The 20,627-nt window shown below is 39.7% G+C and overlaps 1 protein-coding gene across 1 annotated transcript; it reads right to left on the bottom strand.

Annotated features, from left to right (window-relative positions):
• Positions 1-828: 828 nt before the first annotated feature.
• Positions 829-16,359, bottom strand: LOC103907207 (transmembrane protein 68). Its single transcript, XM_009289336.2, has 7 exons — positions 16,032-16,359; positions 13,431-13,595; positions 7,280-7,473; positions 5,087-5,147; positions 3,896-3,898; positions 3,213-3,364; positions 829-1,192 (listed from the first exon to the last, which is right to left on the bottom strand). The coding sequence occupies exons 1-7, from the start codon at positions 16,357-16,359 to the stop codon at positions 1,088-1,090; spliced, it is 1,008 nt and encodes a 335-aa protein (XP_009287611.1). The 3' UTR covers positions 829-1,087.
• Between the last annotated feature and the right edge of the window lie 4,268 nt (positions 16,360-20,627).

Raw genomic sequence — 20,627 nt, 5'->3', positions numbered from 1 at the left:
TAGTTCAGAAAAAATATAACAATATAATTTAAGTGCACAAAAAAATATAAGTGCACAAAAGCCCAATCCTGCAACTCTTGTTTTCACTTAAGTATCTAGAATTTCCCTCTCAACCCTGATTTAATAACTTACGTAAATAACTGCGTTTGAAGAATACGGATGTTTAACAGTTTATACATATACTAGATTTAAAGGGTATTTGGGAATGTCTATCCCGTTTTTCAAAAGAACTACTACTTTTAAAAGGAGCGTTGCACTAATTTTTTCTTTCCTTCAAAATAAAGCTTTATGAGCTCATGTTACTAAACAGTACTCTCATTCCCACTTCTTAAAGTTTAAATGCTTGGCTCATTCTTTCAAAGGAGAATTTGCAGAATCACTGAGAAGTATACGGGAGAACTCTCTACCCAAGGGCAGATATCCAATATGGCTCAGCTTGGAATAGCAGCTGTGCTGTAGGGTTCTCATTCACCGCGTCGGAGTGGTTTCTGTAACAAACTTCCTTGGTTCACTGCAGTTCTCTAATCAATTTTCACTCCTGCAAACTCCTTCTGAGCTTACCACAGTAAAACTAAACACTTTCCGCTGTAGGTTTTGCGGGCATAGCTAGAGGTTCTGCAGGCCACAGAAGACTGACTGTTTTCCAGCAGCACAAGAGTAACAGGAGTAACAACATAAAGAAAGATTTCATAAATGCTGTACGGCATTAATCCGGCCTGCAAAACCTAGTTACAGTGATGATGATGATCATCAAGGCAGTAAGACTCTAGCTCGACAGCAGTTCTAACACTCAGGTTAAAGAGGAACCATAGGGAGGTGGGGCGGGGGAACCAAAACCAAAAAAACCACTTTCAAGGTAGGAATGCATTTATCAAAAACTAAGCTTTGCCCCATTATGAATGATTTGAAGTTTGGGTTCCTGAGCTTGATACTGGACAGGGGGAAGGGCAAGGGAAAGTGTCTTTTACCTTAAATTATACAGCAGTATCATTAGGACAGTATTTAAAACCTATTATTAGAAGAATGAATAAGTTACAAATATGACTTTAAGAATATTATAACTAAATAGTAGTTTATCCAGAAGACCTTAATCTTCTTTCTTTTCTGTTTGAAATCGTTCCATTAAAGCCCTAAATATATTTCCTGGTATTTTCTGATGTTTTTCTATTAGAGCTTGGAGTGCTGCTTTTGTCTGTAAAGAAAGAGAAAAGCGTTCGGTCAGATTAAGTCACCTTTATATTGTTCATACATTAACACAATTTCTAGGCTCTTTTTCACCCTTTCAAATGTCGCAGAACTACTGCAAGTTCAAAATACTATTTTTCCATATTTAAGCCCACAGGATGCGTTTCGGGGATCACTGCCAAGAAACAGACCAACAAACTAGTATCTTTCGTCTCTGGTAGCTGTGTTCACAAGCTCTGTTAGTGATACGCAATAGTAAAATAATGATGGAGCAAATTAATGAAGAGACCTAGATCTATAAAGCATGTCAGTGCCTGCATGCTGTACTGAACTCAAACTTCTGCCTATGCCCAGGTTTGCATCAGTAACACTCTTCCAGTATGCAAGAACTTTGCTTTTACACGTGCTCAGAAGCAGCACTGGAAACACAATTGTGTCTCAGCATGTTTGGCTTGTACAAAGTAACTATGCTTCCACCCAGGTCCCCTAAAGGAGCTGGTCCTGTAAAGCACGCTTAGACCAGACCTAAAATATGGCACATGACAGCAGCATTCACTTTCTCTCAAAAATGTAGCAGGCCAGAAAGTTAATAGCAGCCATTCTTGTTATATAAAAGCTCTGTGGGGACCATTCAAAACCAGGGCAATATGTAAAAGCTATGGTGAGGACATGCCGTAACCCTCCTATTCTGCCTAGAGAAGCACAGACTACTGAATTCCTAAGGCCAGAGAGAGAACAGAGAACTATTTGCCTTTGTAAACCAGCGGTCAGCAAGGGGAAAACTGATCTTGGCACAAGCTCCCACTGTTGGTATGAAGTATGTGATCAACTGTTAAGTCCTGGGAGAAGGTTCCTGCCCACATCTCTTTATAGATCTAGTCCTAAGTGTCTCTACAGATCTAGAATTTCTATTAGGTAAAAAATTTGAGTTTCATTTTTTCTATATATAATGGGAAAATGCATACTGTGCCATAGCCTGAAACACGAGATACAACTTTAAAATCACTCTAACTGACTAGGATTCTAGGGGACTTATCTAGCAGAATTTGCACTTAAGTCAGAAGCAAGTGAGGGTTGGCACAAATGTAAGATGCCAAAGCATGTTTGAAAGTCATTTAAACATTGTCTCCTGAAAGCCAACAGTTCTGAAGTCCTGTCAGACTGAACCCCCAAAAGAAACAATCAATTTTCCTTAACCAGGGCGTAAGATAGTGCAGATAAACATTTTAAGATGTCATTTTGCAGAGATCTGATCAGAGGGTAAACAGACGAGGAGAGACAACTGAACTGACACCTGCACGGTAAAGAAGAAAAATCTCTTTCTCTCAAGTGAAGTTTTCAGAATGCTAAAAGTGACCATCTGTGGAGCTTTCAAAAATGGCTATTTCAGCCCCCTCCATCTGACTGCTCCATCACTTAACTGTTTTATGTCCCTGCACTGTGAAACCAATTCATAAACTGAATGAACATGAGGACTTGACAATCCTTTCTATAAAGCACCTAAATCTGAACTAGAGGAACATTCAAGAGTTAATTTGTTGGGTGAGAAGTTGGAGGAAATAGAAATGGAAACACACTGTACAGAGCAGCAAAATTATTTACCTTAATTGTTTTATTGTATGGAATTTCAACAGTTTGTGAACACAGATTTGCTGTATTTTAAAGGCTTCATCAGTATCTTTCTGAAAAGACCAAGAACCAGAACACTTTCTCTGGGTGACGTGCTTATGTCTTTATCAACCCAGAGCAGTCTCATCTGACTGAACTTCTTCAGTCCCTAAAGCAAGTTGTTTCTCGAAGCAAATATAGGGCGCAGTATTGACTTTAAAAGGCCTAGAACATCTGCAAGGTGTAGTAATAAAAAGCTAGCATTTAAGAAGGGCATTCAGAGATAAACAAGCCCAAAGCTTACCATGATTCCAACTTCTATAACTAGCTCCAAGGCAGAAATCACTTGACAAGAATATTCTGTTGTTTTCTATCAGAACAGTCAATATTTTAAATATATATATGCATATCTATCTTACCTTTGCAGTTAGTTCCTCAGCAGTTATATTTGGTTCGTATGGAATGGGTTCTCCAATAAATGTACGAAGCTTGACTGGAAACCCACCATACACAGGAACTATCGGCAGTCTAACACGTTCATGAGAGAGAGAGAGAGAGAGAGAGAGAAAGACTGAGATTATTCCGTAAAGTTTTTTTCCCAGTATGCCTTAAAACTGAAACTGGCTTGTCAAGTAATCCAGCCCCTGACCCAGATTCTCAAACAATGTGTCATCTCAAGTGCTATTCTACCTTTGACTTTAATTTCCTAAAAGCTGCATTAATGCTAACATGAGACTTGTTTCCACCCTAACTTGGTGTGAAATCTCTCCTCCAAAGAGTAGCTGCAAAGAGAAGGAAGAAGAGGAGAAAAATCCAGTAGCTGCCTCCCTGGAGAGGAAGGGAATGCTACACCATACAGGGTACAGTTCAGCTAATTTTACAGGTTAGCATAAGAAACTAGTATTGGAAGACTAGTCTGTTCAGTCCTGCTGAGGTCTAGAGGATCAGAAATAGTCTTATCTGCCTAAAGGCCAGTCATGCTAAAACACTGAATTTCTCTTTCAGATCACACACTGGTTGCAGTGAAACAATATAAAAAGAAAGAAAAAACAGGTATTTCAATCAGCTCTAAGGAGGACACATCATCTTCCCCACATGCCACCTTCTAAGCATCTAGCCCAAATGCACCCAGAACAGATTCCTTGCAGAATGGGTGCTAATATTCTCTCTCTCCATTTTAGACAAGAAATTCCTGTAACTGAGGTGCTGGCATAAGAAAATCCTTACTGGCCAAGATGTGGAATTTTCTGTACACAACCTGTAAGAACAAAGAATATTCCAAAACTACTGAAACTGGAGTAACGCCTCCAGTGATCAACAGAATTCAATTCCTCTAGCACCTCCGCTGTAGAATACAAGTAGCACGAACGATTTTCGCTTCAATTTCTGCTTGTTTGGGAAGACTCTCCTGAACACAGCAACAATTAATTGCTGTTTATTTTTGTACAACCTGACGAATGTGTGAATTATTCTGCACGTCTACATCTGATACCTTGGCTTTCTCCATGCAATATATAGCTTTTAATTAGAGGGGGAGAGAAACAACTGTTTTGCCCTGCTGTCCTCTGATGAAGATGGTGATGCCATACTTGAGGCAGAACATGTGGCGTGGCCTGTTCAGGCCCTTTCTGCTAGATAGCAAGTTGGAGAATATAAAAAAAAGGGAGTTTAACACTAGCAAATCAGCAGAGATGTAGGCATCCAATCATCCCAGAGGTGGACCCTTCAGACATATACCCATCTATTCATGTGCTGGCTGGAAGTCCCATACAGATGAGGAAAGAGAGCAGGCAAATGCAAGGTTTTGTGAGGAACCACAGGTCTAGTGCTGAATAGTAAACCAACTACAGATTAAATATATTGCAAACCGTTCAAAGTTTAAGTACAGGTAGAGGTGTAAGCACAGAGCTTTAGGAGGACATCTAAAGAAATTACGTGTCAGTTGCAAACCCCTGTTTGCTTTGCTTCTTAACAGACAGCAGAAAACCTAGAGTTGGCCTAGCAGATATAAGCAGAGAAAAGAAGTGCTCTATTTGCCTTTTTCTAGCTCCTTTTTCCTTTCTTCTACTGCTTCTGTGAAGGCACACTGTTACGTGGAAAGTAACTTAGATGAGCCAATACCACATCTAATGCTGATATTAAATCCTAATAACACCTCTGAACTCTACCGGAGAGCAAACCTCCAGAAACAAGACTGTCTCAAATCGCAAATTTATATGGGGATTATTTCTACAGAGATAAGCTAAACACATATGGAAAAATAAACTAAAAAAAAAAATAGAAAATATCTTACTTATTCCTCCTAATGTCCTAACGCCTTCTCGAACATTTTGTGTAAACATAGGAATGATGGGCTAGGAGGGAAAAAAAATAATTAAAAATTTAATGAAGATAGTACTATCTAAAAAACTTCTACCTCACTTAAACCCAACAAGCAAATTAATTTCAGAAGTGTTTCTCAGACAAGGACATATAGAGAGCAAAACAAGTATTCTTAAGTTCTTCTGCGACCTTCCACCATGAGGTTTCAAGCTGGAGAATACCATGAGATTTCAGTGAGTCACTGTTTCAGCAAGTCCATTTTCTCAAAGCAGTCCAGGATTTCAGAACCTATGGAGCATTTAGGCCTCCCCTGGTCTAGCAGTGTTTGCACAGTTGTGACTGAAGTGGTTAAACCTCTTACCTAATTTGTAGTTATGCTCAAAGGGAAGAATTCACAGGATTGGGATCCTAAACCTGTCTGATTCATCTCTGCTATGCTGACTGTATTGCTTCACACATGATGTGTCATATTCAATACATGTCCATGATTTATTTCTGCTGATGAATATTTGGAATGGTGTTGAATATTTCAAGTTTTTATTGCTGTTCTTGAACTTGCAAACAGCTATCAAGATTTACAAGAACCGGGAGGGGGTCAACTACTACATTAAGTTTTTTAATATCATTTTATAGTATGTACTCACTGTACATAGTGTCATCAGAAATACAGAACTCTTTATAGGATTTTCAAGCATTCAGATTCTTTCAAAATTTTTTTAAACAAGCATGGAGATGAGCTACTAAATGAAACTTTTGAGACAGGTATCAAGTTGTTTTGGGGCGGGGGGGAAAGTCTGTAAATAATCCAATGCAACTATAGAGGATAAAAAGAAGTGCAGTCACCTAAACTGAATGGTAACAAAACTTCTTTATTCTAGAACCATCTTATTTGGAACATCTTACTTTTGACAAAAAGGTAGAGATTTTTGTATGTACCAAATTGGTTTACATGACAAAAATTCTGGCAAACAAACTGCTGAAGTGAGACAACTTCAAGAAGTTGAAGGCTGCAGTTTTAGACACATTTTTCTTTCCATCAGGAGTTATGCTCACAATTAAAGGTGACTTAAAGTTCATCTTTAATCTAAATAAAGATATTTTCCCCACTTCCAGCCTGCCTCTGACACTATTCCTATTCTACTGCACCTCTCAGGGTTTTTTTAGGGGGGGATGAAGCTGCAAGACCTTTGTGAGTGCATAAAGGGAACTGAACACACATTCAATACAATAAATATAACTAGTACAACCACAGTTGAATCCCAAGTACGGCCTTTCATATGCTATCACAATACATTAGTAAAATCTAAATCTGTTGAAAATATCCTGTTTAAACAGTGTTATTTTCCTCCTGAGAAAAGTGACACACACTTAAAATTGGGTCTTAAAAGTATTCTATTTCTGTATAAAATCCAGAGATTTAACTAGTCTCCCTTTAACAGTACCTAAATATAAAACACTTGGTGTGAGACTTACTTTCAAATTAGGTATATGCAGACCTACGCACATATGCACACATCTTTCAAGTACAAATATAGAATGAGAGGGACTCTGAAATGATTATTAAAATAGTTACAATTCAAATATATCATACACTTATGTGCCTTTCACAGTTGGTCCCATATGAATAATTATCTGCCTGCTGACCAAGCATAATGCTATAAATTAGAATTGAAGAGACAGTTCACACTAGTGAACAGCATCTCCTGCTGCTGCTGTATGCTCCAGACATCCCTTATTACCATAAAATGCGAGTACAGAACATAGTGCCAGTGAGTCTATACTGTGCTGGGTCACAGTATACTTCAGCGATAGGGGAAACAGAAATGTTGATGTATGGTTGCTTCCCAAACATTCTGGTCAGGCATTGAGCCATCACAATCCTGACCAGGTATGTGTAAAACAGCACAAGCTTGTAATGTAGAAACCGTCCTGGATTTCCTCTCTCAGTCTTTTAAACTCTGGATTTCCTGACCACGCTATTCTTAGCTGATTCCAAAGCTTTCTTATCAAAAGCAACAAGAGTCTTGAAATGTAGCAAGTAGACCAATCTCATGACACTCAGCAATGTAACACCAAATATATGATAATCAAAACAGCTTTCCCTGGAAGAAAGTACTAGTAAGTTAGCATTCTTTGCTTCTCTTCTGTGATCTGTCATACTTACCACTTTTGCATCAATGGCCACCTGAGCAAAGCCCTTCCGATTACCCCAGATAATAGTATACATTTCATCACTAAAGAGTGCTTCCCGAACTCCACCTGGGGCAATGGCTATCAGACAGCCCTTCTTCAGAGCACTGACACATTCTTCTTTTGGTCCATGCATAACTCCATGTACATCAAGTAATATTTTAAAACCTGTAGGGTAAGACAATATTAATTCAGAAAATGTTAATTCATACTACCATTGCGTACAGATTCCCAACACAGAACACAATGGCTAAAACTTACTGGTCTAATAACCTGTGACCCCAAATCAAAGATGTTTCTAGAGGGACTGAAGCATTAAGTCCTGCTTATAAATTCTGGTCTAAAAAGTTGAAGATTTAGGGTTTTCAGTGGCTTTTTATCATAGTAAAGTCAGGTGCTATCTCACAGTCAGGTGCTATCTCACACAATGTGTCTAAACTATCTCATAGTCAGGTGCTATAAACTGGAAAAAAACTGGCAAGCACTCTGTGACACCTTTCATGTGTCCCTCCAAAGGAGTTGTTAAGTCGGCTACAGGGCGCTGGCTCCTTGCCAAAGCTCTACTTTTCAAATGTAGCACAGTCCTAATAAAGTGCAACAAGAGAAAATAGCAGCAAATTGTTGTGTTTTTTTGTTTTGTTAACTTTGGCAAACAAAGAGCAGTCTGTCCACAAGAAGGAGAATGACAAAGAAAATGCAGCATTCTCTGTGTTACCGATCACTGCAGGAACTGATTCTCTGATTCAGTCTGTGAGTACCCGGATAGCCTTTCACACACAGAGGCATCTGGCAAGCCTGGACTGGGTATATTTGTCTTAGGTTAAGAATTTTGATTTACTGAAGTTTTTAACTGTAAAGTTACATAAACTCCTCATATCACCTTGACTTTGAAGTGTCATATTGACCCTATTCTTCAATAAACAGCAGAACATCAAAAATTTGCTTACAAGCATCAGGTGCATACCTGATCAATTTAGACAAATAGTCTAATGTGAAAGAACATAACTAGCATAAACCTCTGTTTGCAGCAAATCAATCATGTTCACTTGGTTCAATAAATTTTAAATTTATACGTTATTTATGAGTACAGCATACCAAAACAGGAACTTCAGATGACTGAGCATTATGGGAAAGATTACTTCTCTTTCTTGAGGTTTCCCACTGAGGCAAACAACCTTATCAGCCATAGACAAGGACACAGAACTGATCTAGTTGAGTTTGCCCCTCAGTAAGAGATCTTCATTTTTCAACCTCAGGTTAACAAATGAATAGTTGTTACTATGAACACACATTTGTTACGTACACACACGCACTGAAGAAGAGTCCAAATATAGTTAAGATGACAGAGATCTGTCTTGTCTTACAGCCTGCATAAACTAAGGGCTTGGGAAGGACAGCATGAAGCAGCATATCGTTAGTTTATTCTTAACTAAACTCTGATCTCTAACTAGCCTTTGTAGTTGGTGTGAGTATAATTACTCCTGATTTATATTTATACACAATCGGGATCTGTCCGTAAACATGACAACCGAACACAAGCTGCCTTACACCTGTCTCATTCTGCTGTGCCTGCCTCGCACAATGCTGATGACGCGAGCAGTCTTCATCTCGTAGCATTTGCACGGAGGACACCTGAAATAGAGTTTTCCTAAAGTAATTTAATTTCTCTCTGGTGTTTTGTTTGTGGGATCTTCAATAGCTGGTTTTTATAACCTTTTACATTCCCAAACTAAAGCTCTCTGAAATGTACCTGGTGGTAGGAAGCTGCCTGTCTCTAAGTCCTTTCTGTCAGTGAGTTCAGGAGAGAGACAAAACAGTCATGAGAAGGGTTGAGCCGAGCAGGAAAAGAGGCTCCAAGGAAGCAGAACCTGTGAAGATAGTTTTCCTTTCTGCATTGGACATGCTGGGGAAGGCGGGGTGTGTGGTGTGTGATAGAGCAACACCATGAGTCTGTCCAGTTCATAGGTCAGAAAAAAAAGAACAGAATATAGACAGAATACAGACAAAAATTTGTAATACAGAATAGTGGTGGGGTGGGGTTTCAAGTCCACAAAATTTCTCAGCCGTATTTCCCCCCTTGACTTTTAGTATAAACCTTATACTCTAGCTGTACCTCATAGCCTAGCCAGCAGATCATACATTACTATCAATATCTCTGCTCCAGTAGCAGAGAAGAAGAACCTGGCTCCGTTAGAGCAGCAGAGAGACAGAAACTAGTGCAGTGGCCCTGAAGGGACAGCCAGGGTAGTTAGTCTGTGCCCAAGGCAAAGGTCATCACAGAGTCAGAAGAAACACTGGGGTAGTACCTGGCTGTTGCATGAAAGCCACCAAGAATATTTTTCCACTTTAAACGACAAAACAACTCTCAAAATTATCTAAACACAGTTTTTCAGCCTTCCAGAGCATGAAGGGATGCTAATTTTTCCAAATACCAAGAAGTCCAAAATTAATTTTATTCCACAGTTCAACCTGGACTCTGCCCTTTGCCCCAGCATACTCTTTCCCTATTTTCCACAACACTGTGTCTGCACCAATGTTTGAAAACCCTTCGGAGAGTACCCAGTAATGCATTTAACACTTATCTCAATAAGTGCACTATATATATTTCTCTGACTTAGCCCCAGTGACCGTAACATAGGGGCTGTCAGCTACCTGGTAGCAAGATGGCAAGGATGTCAGTGTTTTTCTATGGTTGACCTTTAGGACCACAGACAGAGAGGAATCATTTAGAGCATTAAATCCAACCTTCCACAACTGTAGGTAACCACGCCTGTATATCTGCAGAACATCTAGTCCACAAGACACTTTGCAACACCTTGTGAATGTAACAGACAAGAAGCCACAGCTCCTTTCCTCTGGGACGCTGCAGTAGAGGGACTGTCTTAGATCCCTAAAATAGCATACAACCTTTTAAAGAGGGCTCCCAGATGACTCTAGGAAGCAAACATGGCCCGTACTATAGGAGAGGGTGATGGAGAAGAACACAGTGAATTCTCAGTCCTCACTGCGCTCTTTGGGAAAAGATTTTCTCTTAACTCAACCTTAGAGAAATCAATGTATTCCTGAGTATTACACAGCTAAGAATCTAAAAGAACCAGAAACCATTGGAATGTTTTTTTTTCTGTGACTAATCTCCAGTATTTAAAAGAAAAAAAAAGAAGCCACAGGACCATATTTCATATACTTCTGCCCCAAAACGCAAGCAACAGAAGCATACATAGTATTGATACAGTACAAATTGAGACAATGAAATAATTTCCTTTTGCGTTGACGTGAAACAAAGACGTGTTAGGCAATGTTCAATAGGAATCACCAGATACCTATAGGAGGTCTCGTATTAGGTTAGATTCCCTTCCGTAAATTATCAAGCTGTATCTTTCAAGACTAAGCAGTAGGGAGAGGCATATTTGACCCCTTGCAGGCTCATGCATCCCTCAGGAGGCACAGCAACATTTTACAAACACACTCCAGTTAATTGCAGTTAATTCAGGACAGCAGTGCCCAATGCAGAGATGCAATGAGACTGCATACTGGCAATTGCATACCGGCATGGACCTGAGATTCAAATTCATGGGACAAGCCATTCCTCACAGCTATTCATAGTAGATTCAATAATCATAAAAACAGAAGGATCATTAAATCATCTAATCCAAGTGTGTCTAACAGCCTACAGACTTCCCAAACCCACCCTCCACCCCATCCCCCATTTCTCCTGCATTGAGCATAATAACTTTTGGTTAACTAAAACATCTTCTGAAAAGTCATCCAATTTAATCTGAAGACTTAATCAAGATCAGGCAGTCTTAGTACTAGGATAAAATTATGGCAGTCTTTCTGGTTTGATACACAAGAGAAGCGGCATCTATCTGGTTCATAGATTATTGTGCAGATTTTGAAACACAATCCAGAACATTATCTGGGTTCTTTGGGCTTGTCTTCCCTGAATAGCCTTAATTCATTCACAGAACCAGAGAATTATGTGGGTTGGAAGGGACCTCTGAAGGTCGTCTAGTCCAACTTCCCGCTCAAAGCCAGTACAACTAGATCAGGCTGCTCAGGGCCTCACCCAGTGGAGTTTTGAAAGTCTCCAAGGATGGAGATTCCCCAACTTGTCCAGGACATCTGTTCAGGTGTCTGATCACCCTCATGGTAAAATACCTTTCCACATGTCTAATCAAAATGTCCTGTGTTGCAATTTGTCTCTGTTGCTTCTTATTCTATTGCTGTGCGCCTGTGAGAAAAGTCTGACTCCCTCTTCTCTGCACCCTCCCGTTAGGTCGCTCAAGACAGCAGTAACACCCCCACCCTTATCTGGTACAGACCAAACAAATCCAGTTCTCTCAGCCTCTCCTCATACATTGTGTGCTCCAGCCCCCCATCATCCACTGAACACGCTCTAGTGTGTCAATGTCTGCCTTGTACTGGGGAGTCCAAAACTGAACATCATATTGCGAGATGTGCTTGCACAGGTGCGAAGCCAAGGGAAAAAACCTCTTCACTCAACCTGCTGGCTATACTCACCATAAAAAGAAAGCTCAATAGGCAGTTCACCTTCTTTGCTGCAAGGGCACACTGCTGACTCACGTTCAACTTGTCGTCCACTAGAACACCAAAGTCCTTTCCTGCAAAGCCACCTTCTACCCAGGGTACTGTCACATGGGATTGCTCCATCCCAGATGCACAACTTCACATTTGCTTTTCCTGAACTTCATGATGTTTCTGCCAGTTCATTTATGTGAAGGCACTCTGAATACCAACTCTAACCCCCAGTGTATTGACTGCTCCCCCAATTCGGTACCATCAGTGAACTTCCTGAGAGCACGCTCCAACCCCTCACCCAGGTGTGCAACAAAAACATTGAGCAGTGCTGGTCCCAGTATCAATCCCTGAGGAATGCCTGTAAAAACCAGCTGTTAGCTAGATGTTGTACTGCTGAACCCAATTCTTTGAGACCAGCCATTCAGCCAGACATCTCTGCAATGCTACTAAACAGTATTTGGGGGACTCGTAAGTATACTTACACTTAGAACCTTATTTTAAAGGAGAAATGGAGAAAAACAAAATAATCTTCCATTTGATAAACAACTGTGCATAAGTATTAATAGATATAATATGGAGCCAAATCTAAATTACAAAATAGGTTACATTAGTCAGCTGTATGCAAAAGTTTTGATAATCAACTGACAAATCCTAGTCTGTTGGCAAAAGCAGTTGTAGAGGCAAAGCCATGCTGTTATCAGTATGAAAAAGTTCAGTTTTCAGGGATTAAGGCTGAAATAAAACTATACTGGCAAAATGACAGTTTTCTGATATGAGTCGTTTCCATTAAAAGCATCAGTACACTACAGAACACTCCTGTAAATTCACAAAATGAATTACAAGGTTTTTAGTCACAAACTGAACTTGGGAAAAGAACTGGGTACTACCATATTTCACACACAAAAACCAAACCCCTCACATAATTAATTTCACCAATCAGCAGTGTTTTTACTAGGCTGTCCAGCCAAAATCTTGCCCTAAACATATTTTTCGTTTTCTTCATGCTTCACCTCATGTTTCACACAAACTTGTTGGATACTTCTACAGCTTTCCTCCAAAAAAGATTCTACTTGGAACAGTCTTCTCGGGGACAGGTTCCACTGCCCACCATACTCAACTGGGTGGGATACAAAAATATATCGTCTCCCCAGACTACTATTGTCAACTTTAAGGGCATTGCTTCCAAACAGTTTATTTCTTAATCAGGTTACACCACTCATTCTGCCTATATTAATAAAAAAAGAAACATCTTAGTGAAGTCTCTGCTACCAATTAATACAGAGACAACTATTTCTCCTATGATCTCCTTCTCTTTGTTTCTAAACACCCTAGAGTCGTTGGAAGGTGCTGCCCAGCCAGGAGTATGACCCATCCTTGCACGGGCCAGTTTCATAAATTCATTCTTGTTTGTAAAGAACACGTTAGAGACAGCTGTACTTCCACACTTTCACTAAATTTGTCTGAATGTCTGTTCTGAGCGCTGTGTTCCTGTAGCACAATTTTTACTAATTATACCATTTTAAAAAAAAAAAAAAAAAAAAAAAAAAAGAGTTCTCAAATTGATTGTTTGTAATGAAGTATGTTACCTGGTAATCTAAAGACGAAATGATCAGCTACTACGTGGCAGTATCTCTTCCTTTGTATAAGAAGTCTAGCCATGAAATAGACATAGTCAGCAGGAGTAGCTCCATGATAAAACACAATAAGCCCTGGTCCTTCAGGAATATTTTCGGTACCATGAAGCTCATAACCTGTTAGGAGTTAAAGGCATAACAGATGTCAAAGTTTGATACAATTCTATCCCAAAGAAACTAACTTGCAGCAAGTTGGCAAACTGAAACCTATAGCTATGGACAACTGGTAAGAGCAAAGTGACTGCTAAAAAGTCAGGAAGTTACTTGCAGCATTTACTGAGTTGCTTTCACGGGAAATAGAAGTTTCATTTAAAGCAGGAGAGCCACATTTAAAGAAAGAAGAACAACAAAAACCCTGAAAACAAAACACCCAGTCTCATTGTCTTGAACTATATAATTTTTCCTTATTTTTTCAGTTCACTGTCTTCAAGGCTGCAGAGTCCTCTGAATCAATCATTCAAGAGAAATCGAAATAAGGATTGGATAGCAGTGGTGAAACACAACTATTTCAAGCTATTATCTTTCAAAGCTCATTGCCACCAGTAACTGTTTAAGAATATTTGACGTGACAACATCCATTTGCATGTCTCCTTTTACTCCAGGGTATGAAGCTTATCTTTGTTATTTCCATCAGTTATACTTGCTCCATTTTTACATCACTAAGTACTAAAAGCTATTTGGGGCTTTATATGCTTAATTGAAACATAAACACACACAAATTTCTTATTGAACTTACATTTCTAATTAAGTTAACAGTGCAGAATATATTCAGTTAACACAAAATATCAAAACACATCAGTATAGAACATATTCAGTTAATATTGAGCAGTATTGTTACAGTATCTTGTTTGTGGGGGTTTTTTTAAATAAAAAAAAAAAAACACCAAAAAAACCCCAACCCAAACCCTGTCACTTCTTCCAAAGTTAATCAGGTCTGCAATTCCCATTCCATTAATTCTTTTTCTTAATTCTGAAGGTACTCTTGGCTCTTCTCCCTCTTTTTTACTTTCTATACCTGTGGAGTTGCAACATATTGCAAGCATATCATCTGTACCATCCCAAGTGACCACTAACTGTGCTCCATGCCAGCCAGTCATAACCAGAATGACACCTACATCTAGCATTTGCATAATATATGTAAAGTTACAAGTATCACACACCAGTTTTGGGTTTGGGGCTTTTTGGTTGTGGGGTTGTTTTTTGGTGGGTTTTTTTCCGATGCTGTGAGATTTCAGGATGAAAAGTTCTTCCTATGATATATGGATTAATCAAGTGGGGGAAAAAGCCATAATCGCAAAACATTTCATTCATTAGCAAGAGAAGTGTATAGAGGACATGGAAGCAGCTGGCAAGGCAGAAAAAAGTCACAACTGTCGATGGGGGACTGGATAAGAATCTTTTCTGCGCAACTAAAAAGTTAGACCTTATAAAAAGAAGAAGTTACTAAGGATGAAAAGAGCCAAGGCCTTAAAAAAAAAAATCATTTTCTTATGAAAAAAAGTAAATAGCTTTTTATTGTGAGGTGAGCATTTTAAGCTCTTTGATGTAGCTGTTGATTTTGATCTAGTGTACTTTCCTAGATTTGAAAGTTACATCTTAGTCTTACAAAGCCTATCTGATACAGCCGCTGCACCATCTGGTTATCAATGCCGTGAAAACCCGCTTCCCTTTGACTAGAGAACAAATAGAGATGATTTTCAAGAAGGATTTGTTCTTTATGTAAATTGCTCTTAAACATCTCTTTCTCCTTTAGCTGCATCTAGACTGAATGGTTCTGAAAGAGGCTTATGATTTCCTTAGGAAGAAAAGCCAAATCATTTATTAAGTCTGTCTTTATAAAAGAAATAATAGTGGAAAGGACAAGGAACAGAGCCCTTAGTTTTGACATTCTAGTAGAGAAAGTAGTTGTCAAAAATACAGAGACAGAAAGAAAATTAAAAAAAAAAGTGGGGTTCTGTAACAGTTTTGGGCTCTAAAGTCAATTTGAAGTAGCAACTTCAAATGGTGAGTGAACTGACACTAAGTGCTCCTTTTAGCCATCATTTGGCGTTATATGTAAAAGACTGGTTCAGTGCAATTAAATTATGCTAACGTGCTGACATACTAGCTATCAGGGAACTGGCATTTAACTTCCAGTGTTCATACATTGACTCTGAAATGATATAGTTAATTGATCTAATTTTTAACATAGCAATCATTTCAGGTCCTCCTGGAATGAGGAAATCCAGGAGTAGTTATAAAAAGTAAAAAAGAAAAAAAAAAATTAAATAATTTTTAAAAATTGCATGTACATTCAACTGGATGAATGATCTCATTTTGTAGCAGCAAAGGAATAAATGCGTAAGACACAAAACTTTACATCCAAAAAAGTCTCAATGGCTTTTTTTCTCTCAAGTACCACTGGCAGTCATTGATAAAAAGGAAAAAAAAATTGGTCTGAATTTTAGATTTCATGCAATAGCAGCAACAATCAGATATATATTGATAATCCTGAAAGGTAAACCAGGAATAAGAACTTCAGCAGTTTTTAATGAAAAGTCAGATCTCGCTTACCATGCCATATTCTTCCATGTCCATCCCATAGGGTAGCCAACATTAGTTTTGCACCATCCCAAAAATCATTGGAATAAGCTTCCTTTAGTTCATTCTTCCTTTTATAAATATGAAGGAGGAGAATGGAAGTGTAGAAGAGAATGATGATAACTCCTGGAAGTAGAAAAACTACTGCGAGTGGATAAAGCACCCATAAAAGGTAGACCGCATAACTCAGATAATCTTCAATGTGCTCCACGCCAGTCCATTCTCCCAGAATGTACGTCAGGCAGGTTAAGTAGGACATAGATATCGGTCCTGCGGTACAGGATTCATTTCCCCCTATCATCTCCTGTTTAATTAAAAAAAGAAAAAGCAGATGAATAAAACCTCAAAAAAGATAGACCTGCCTATACTGTTTAATCATATAAAAAAACTCACTGATGCATTTTGTTCACATACCATTTACCCCACATCCCAGCAGCACCTATTAGAAACATAACGGTTCATACAGCAAAACTTCTACTTGATTTTTTCAGTCCTTTTCTTTTGTGTAGTGGAAATGCTGACAATTCTAATTGAGAAGGATAGTGCAATTGCTTAATCTCAGGCTAAGATTTTATCTCATTAGAAACTGTTCAACTCACGCAGATCCAGAACATTTATACTGTTACCAATACCAATTTATACTGCATTTTCGATTTTCAGAAAGCTGTATTGATTAGTCTAATTTCTTGTTCTACACAATACACAGCACACTCAAAACCTTCTCCCGAGCACTTACTACAACAGGAAACAGCACAATCTCAAATCCAGTGCTATAAAAAAGCCCTACTGAACACTTCCACTAACCACAAGCATACGATGACTCAGGAAGAAGATGGTCTCAAATAAGCAAACCTCGCTCCTGTAGAGACCTTTAACTGTACCTGGAAACTTACAGATAGTGAAACGCCAAGTCCCAGAGCGCAACACAGAGAGGCAGCAGAAAGGACAAGGAAAAAGATGACAAGAAGTCCTCTAAAAGTTTTAACTGCTCTGGCTTTACTGTGTCTATGTGTAAGAATCTCTCTTCTCCAACGCCAGGTCCTAAGAACTTTCAGGGCTAGACCTCTCTGGGCTGATATTTCAGGCCTTCTATAATTCTATAACACTTTTTTTCTTCGCTTTGTACGATTTAGGGGGAAACTTGCTATTCACTTCATCTTACAAACATGAGATAACCTGTATGCTTGGTTATCTTAGCTACAGTTCTAGAACAACATAAATAATACCTTGGGGGAAAAAAGTTATCCTAGTCTAGAATAAAGTTTTGGTCAAGACTTGAAGTAACTGTTAGTCAGGACCAAGAAGAAGAACATGTTGCAACTGTAACGTAGGCTTGTAGAGAGAAACGGACTAAGAACAGTAATTTCTGAAAGAATCTAAGCTCGGGGTTGGTTTGGTTTTTTATTAAAATGTGACTTACAGCAGGTATGATTGCAGAGTTCCTATGCCTAGACAGACATATGTCTATCACTCCTTTACTCTTGCTCTGTTTTTGCAAGCAACAGGTGACTGAAATTCAGAAGATAATTTTGCTAATACTATCAGAACCCCAATGACAACAAAAACTACGAAGCAGATCAGTTTTACCCCACATTTGCTACAAGATGTTGAAACATGTAATAGAGCAGAACTCATCTCACTTATTTCTCGGTCTCAATTTTTCCTCCCATTCTGATAGAGCAAGGATGTTCCTTTTCCTTCTGTTCTGAAATCGGCCTCTACCCACATTGCTCAAGATAACTCCTATTAATGAGAAGAAAGCTGATCTCGTGACAAGGACTTTGCTCCCGTGATCCATGCCTGTTCCACTAATTCAGGCTTACAACATTTTGCTGCTCAGCATGTCCTTGAGGACAATGTGACAAGCAGCTGATTTATCTTCAGCGACGTATAAGCACGTAGCATTAGTGACATGCGCTTCACTGATTTCATGCACGTGTGTTTGGGGGCGTGAATTAGGGGGAAAGGACAGGAGAGAGCGAGCGTGTGGGAGAACAAGAGAAAGCTCTTTCTTATTCCAGTTGCCAGAGCCGAACTCCGGAACCTGTCAGGCAGCAAACACCCACAGCAAGTACAAGAAACGCAACTTGTGAGACCAAGCAGGATTTAGGAGTAGCATTCAACACTACCATATTTATCAGATTGTTATGCCTGGACTTCTCCAGTGGTTCCACCTACTAGCTAGAGAACAATATGGAGCATAGCTTATGACACAGAAACGCTTTTCAAAACTCAGAGGTGATTATGTAGCTTTAAAGATTACTTAAAGTTATACTGTCCCGCTTATTACATTTTTAATTGTTTATGGCTTTCTCCAAACACAAAATCCTCATCAAGTAAATTTAACGTCCTGTCCACACACGTCAGCCTTGCAAAATATTACTTGTCCTTTTGCCTGTAATGTTAGATGCAATACCTCAAACGCAATCATCACAGTTTTATAAGTTTACTTGCATATCTATGCTTTACCTGCAACAGAAATTAAAATCCAACATAGTCTTTGCTGCCAACCAGAGAGGTAACATCTAAAGTACTGCACTCTCTTAGGGACAGTTAACTCTACTCCAAACAACGTTGTTTCCTCATCTTGAAGAGGATCACAGAATAATTTATATTGGAAAGACTCATTGGACAGCACTTGTCCAGCCTCTTGCTAACTAAGGAGTTAGATCAGGTCGCTCAGGGCCATATCCAGTCCAGTTTGTAATATCTCCATGGATGGAGATCCCACTGCTTCTCTGGGCCCCTAATCCAGTGCTTGACCACCTTCATGGTGAAAATGTTTTTCCGTATTCTAGTTAGAATTCCCCTTACTGCAATTTGTGCCTGTTGCCTCCTGTCCCTTTGCTGAGAAGAGTCTAACTCCCCCCTCTCTATAACCGCTTATTAAAAGCAGCGGTAAGATCCCCTTTAAGCCCTCTCTTCTTCAGGCTAAACACACACAGCTCCCTCAGCCTCTCCACAGATACCACGTGCTCCAGCCACCTAACAATGTCGGTGGCCCTTCTCTGCACCCCTTCCAGTTCATCGGCATCTTTCTTGTATTGTGGGGCTCTAAACTGGACTTGTGGTCTCAAAAGTGCTGAAAAGAGGGTAATAAATACTTCCTCAATCTAATGGCTATGGCCTTGCTAACGTAGCCCAAAATGTAGATAGCCATCCTCACTCATATTTGACTTACCGTCCACCAGATAAAGGCCTCCTCCAGGCCTTTATCTCCTGTAATTTTGCTCCCCCCATAACAAGTCCAGCATTTGTTCTGATCACTCATGGTACGCCCACAAAAATACTCCATACCCAAATGTGATTTATGCTACTGCCACACTGAATACCCTACCAAAGACAACGGCAGTGAAGAAGGGAAGACAGATTCTGTCTCCATGATCAAAAAAAGCACAGGGTGCTCCACACTGAATAAAGGTCCAACATAGTCCATATACGCTACTGACAGATAACGTCGTTTTGGTCTCTTCCAACTTCACAGCTGTCTACTCTATGACTGCCCAGAGCAGTTAAAATTACAAGATAAAGCACACTGTCTTCTAGAACCACCAGCAATGTCACTCTGATTAGGACCTCACTGAAGCAAAGAGAGACTATCCTGCCCTCCTTGTCAGAGGTTTTCTGACATCTGCCACCATCCAAATCTAAAACTACAATGGGGTGCAGTACTAAGTCTCACCCTTAGCCAACGTACAGGCAGAATCCCCCTGTAACATGAGCATGCCTTAAAGGACTTCTTATTTTAACCGACATCACTGACACATTTCCTGTTGCGCAGTTCAAACTAAATATTTTTAATTTAAGTTCTAACTTCCTACTAGAGCAGCTTATATATATTCACTAGATGAAAGAGATGCAATTTCTCATTTGACTAATGACAGTGCACGCCGACTTATGCTTACACTTAAGGCTTTACGTTGACGGTGAAATGGAAACAAGGCTAACATACAATTCCTTTCACGGACGTCTAGCATACGACCCAGGGAAGTCCTTAACCAAACTACAACAGTGATCTTCAGCTGCAGACAGCAGACACTGGCTTAACTGAGACCCTATTGGTCATGCTAGAAGAAGCCATAATGGAAAGCAGCATATACTGCTGTAAAGCACACACGGTGTGATTTCAGCATGTATATGAAATGTGTAAGTGGAACCTCTGGAGAACGTTCCAGCATCTCCAAACTAGAAAGATACTGAAAAGCAACAGCTACGACATGGCCTGCCAACAGAAATACACCGCCTTCCACTGCATCGGTCAGTTACGGAGAGTATTTCTACCAGAATTAGCAATGCCACCGCAAACACAAATAAACAGACGACCCTGATAATCCTGCTAATGGCATCTGCAACTGGAGACATCCTGGAAGTCAGAGCGTGGTCTTCTCCTCGTTTTGAAACAAGGACTGGCCTGCTTCTTGCTCCTGTGACCGCAGGACAGGGGTTGCTTCTGCAGGTGGCTGGGGGGGGGAGGAGGGGTCGCGTTTCTTTTTTCTGGCAAGAAGGGCACAAGCCCAGCCTAGCTGCCCCAGTCAAGCGCCCCCGGGCCCCCCGCCCCCTGCGGTCGCC

The sequence above is a fragment of the Aptenodytes forsteri genome, unplaced genomic scaffold, assembly GCF_000699145.1.
Source record: "Aptenodytes forsteri isolate BGI_AS27 unplaced genomic scaffold, ASM69914v1 Scaffold139, whole genome shotgun sequence".
NCBI lineage: Eukaryota > Metazoa > Chordata > Aves > Sphenisciformes > Spheniscidae > Aptenodytes > Aptenodytes forsteri.
The sequence above is the reverse complement of the archived record's forward strand: the minus strand, read 5'-3'. Positions and strand labels throughout refer to the sequence as shown.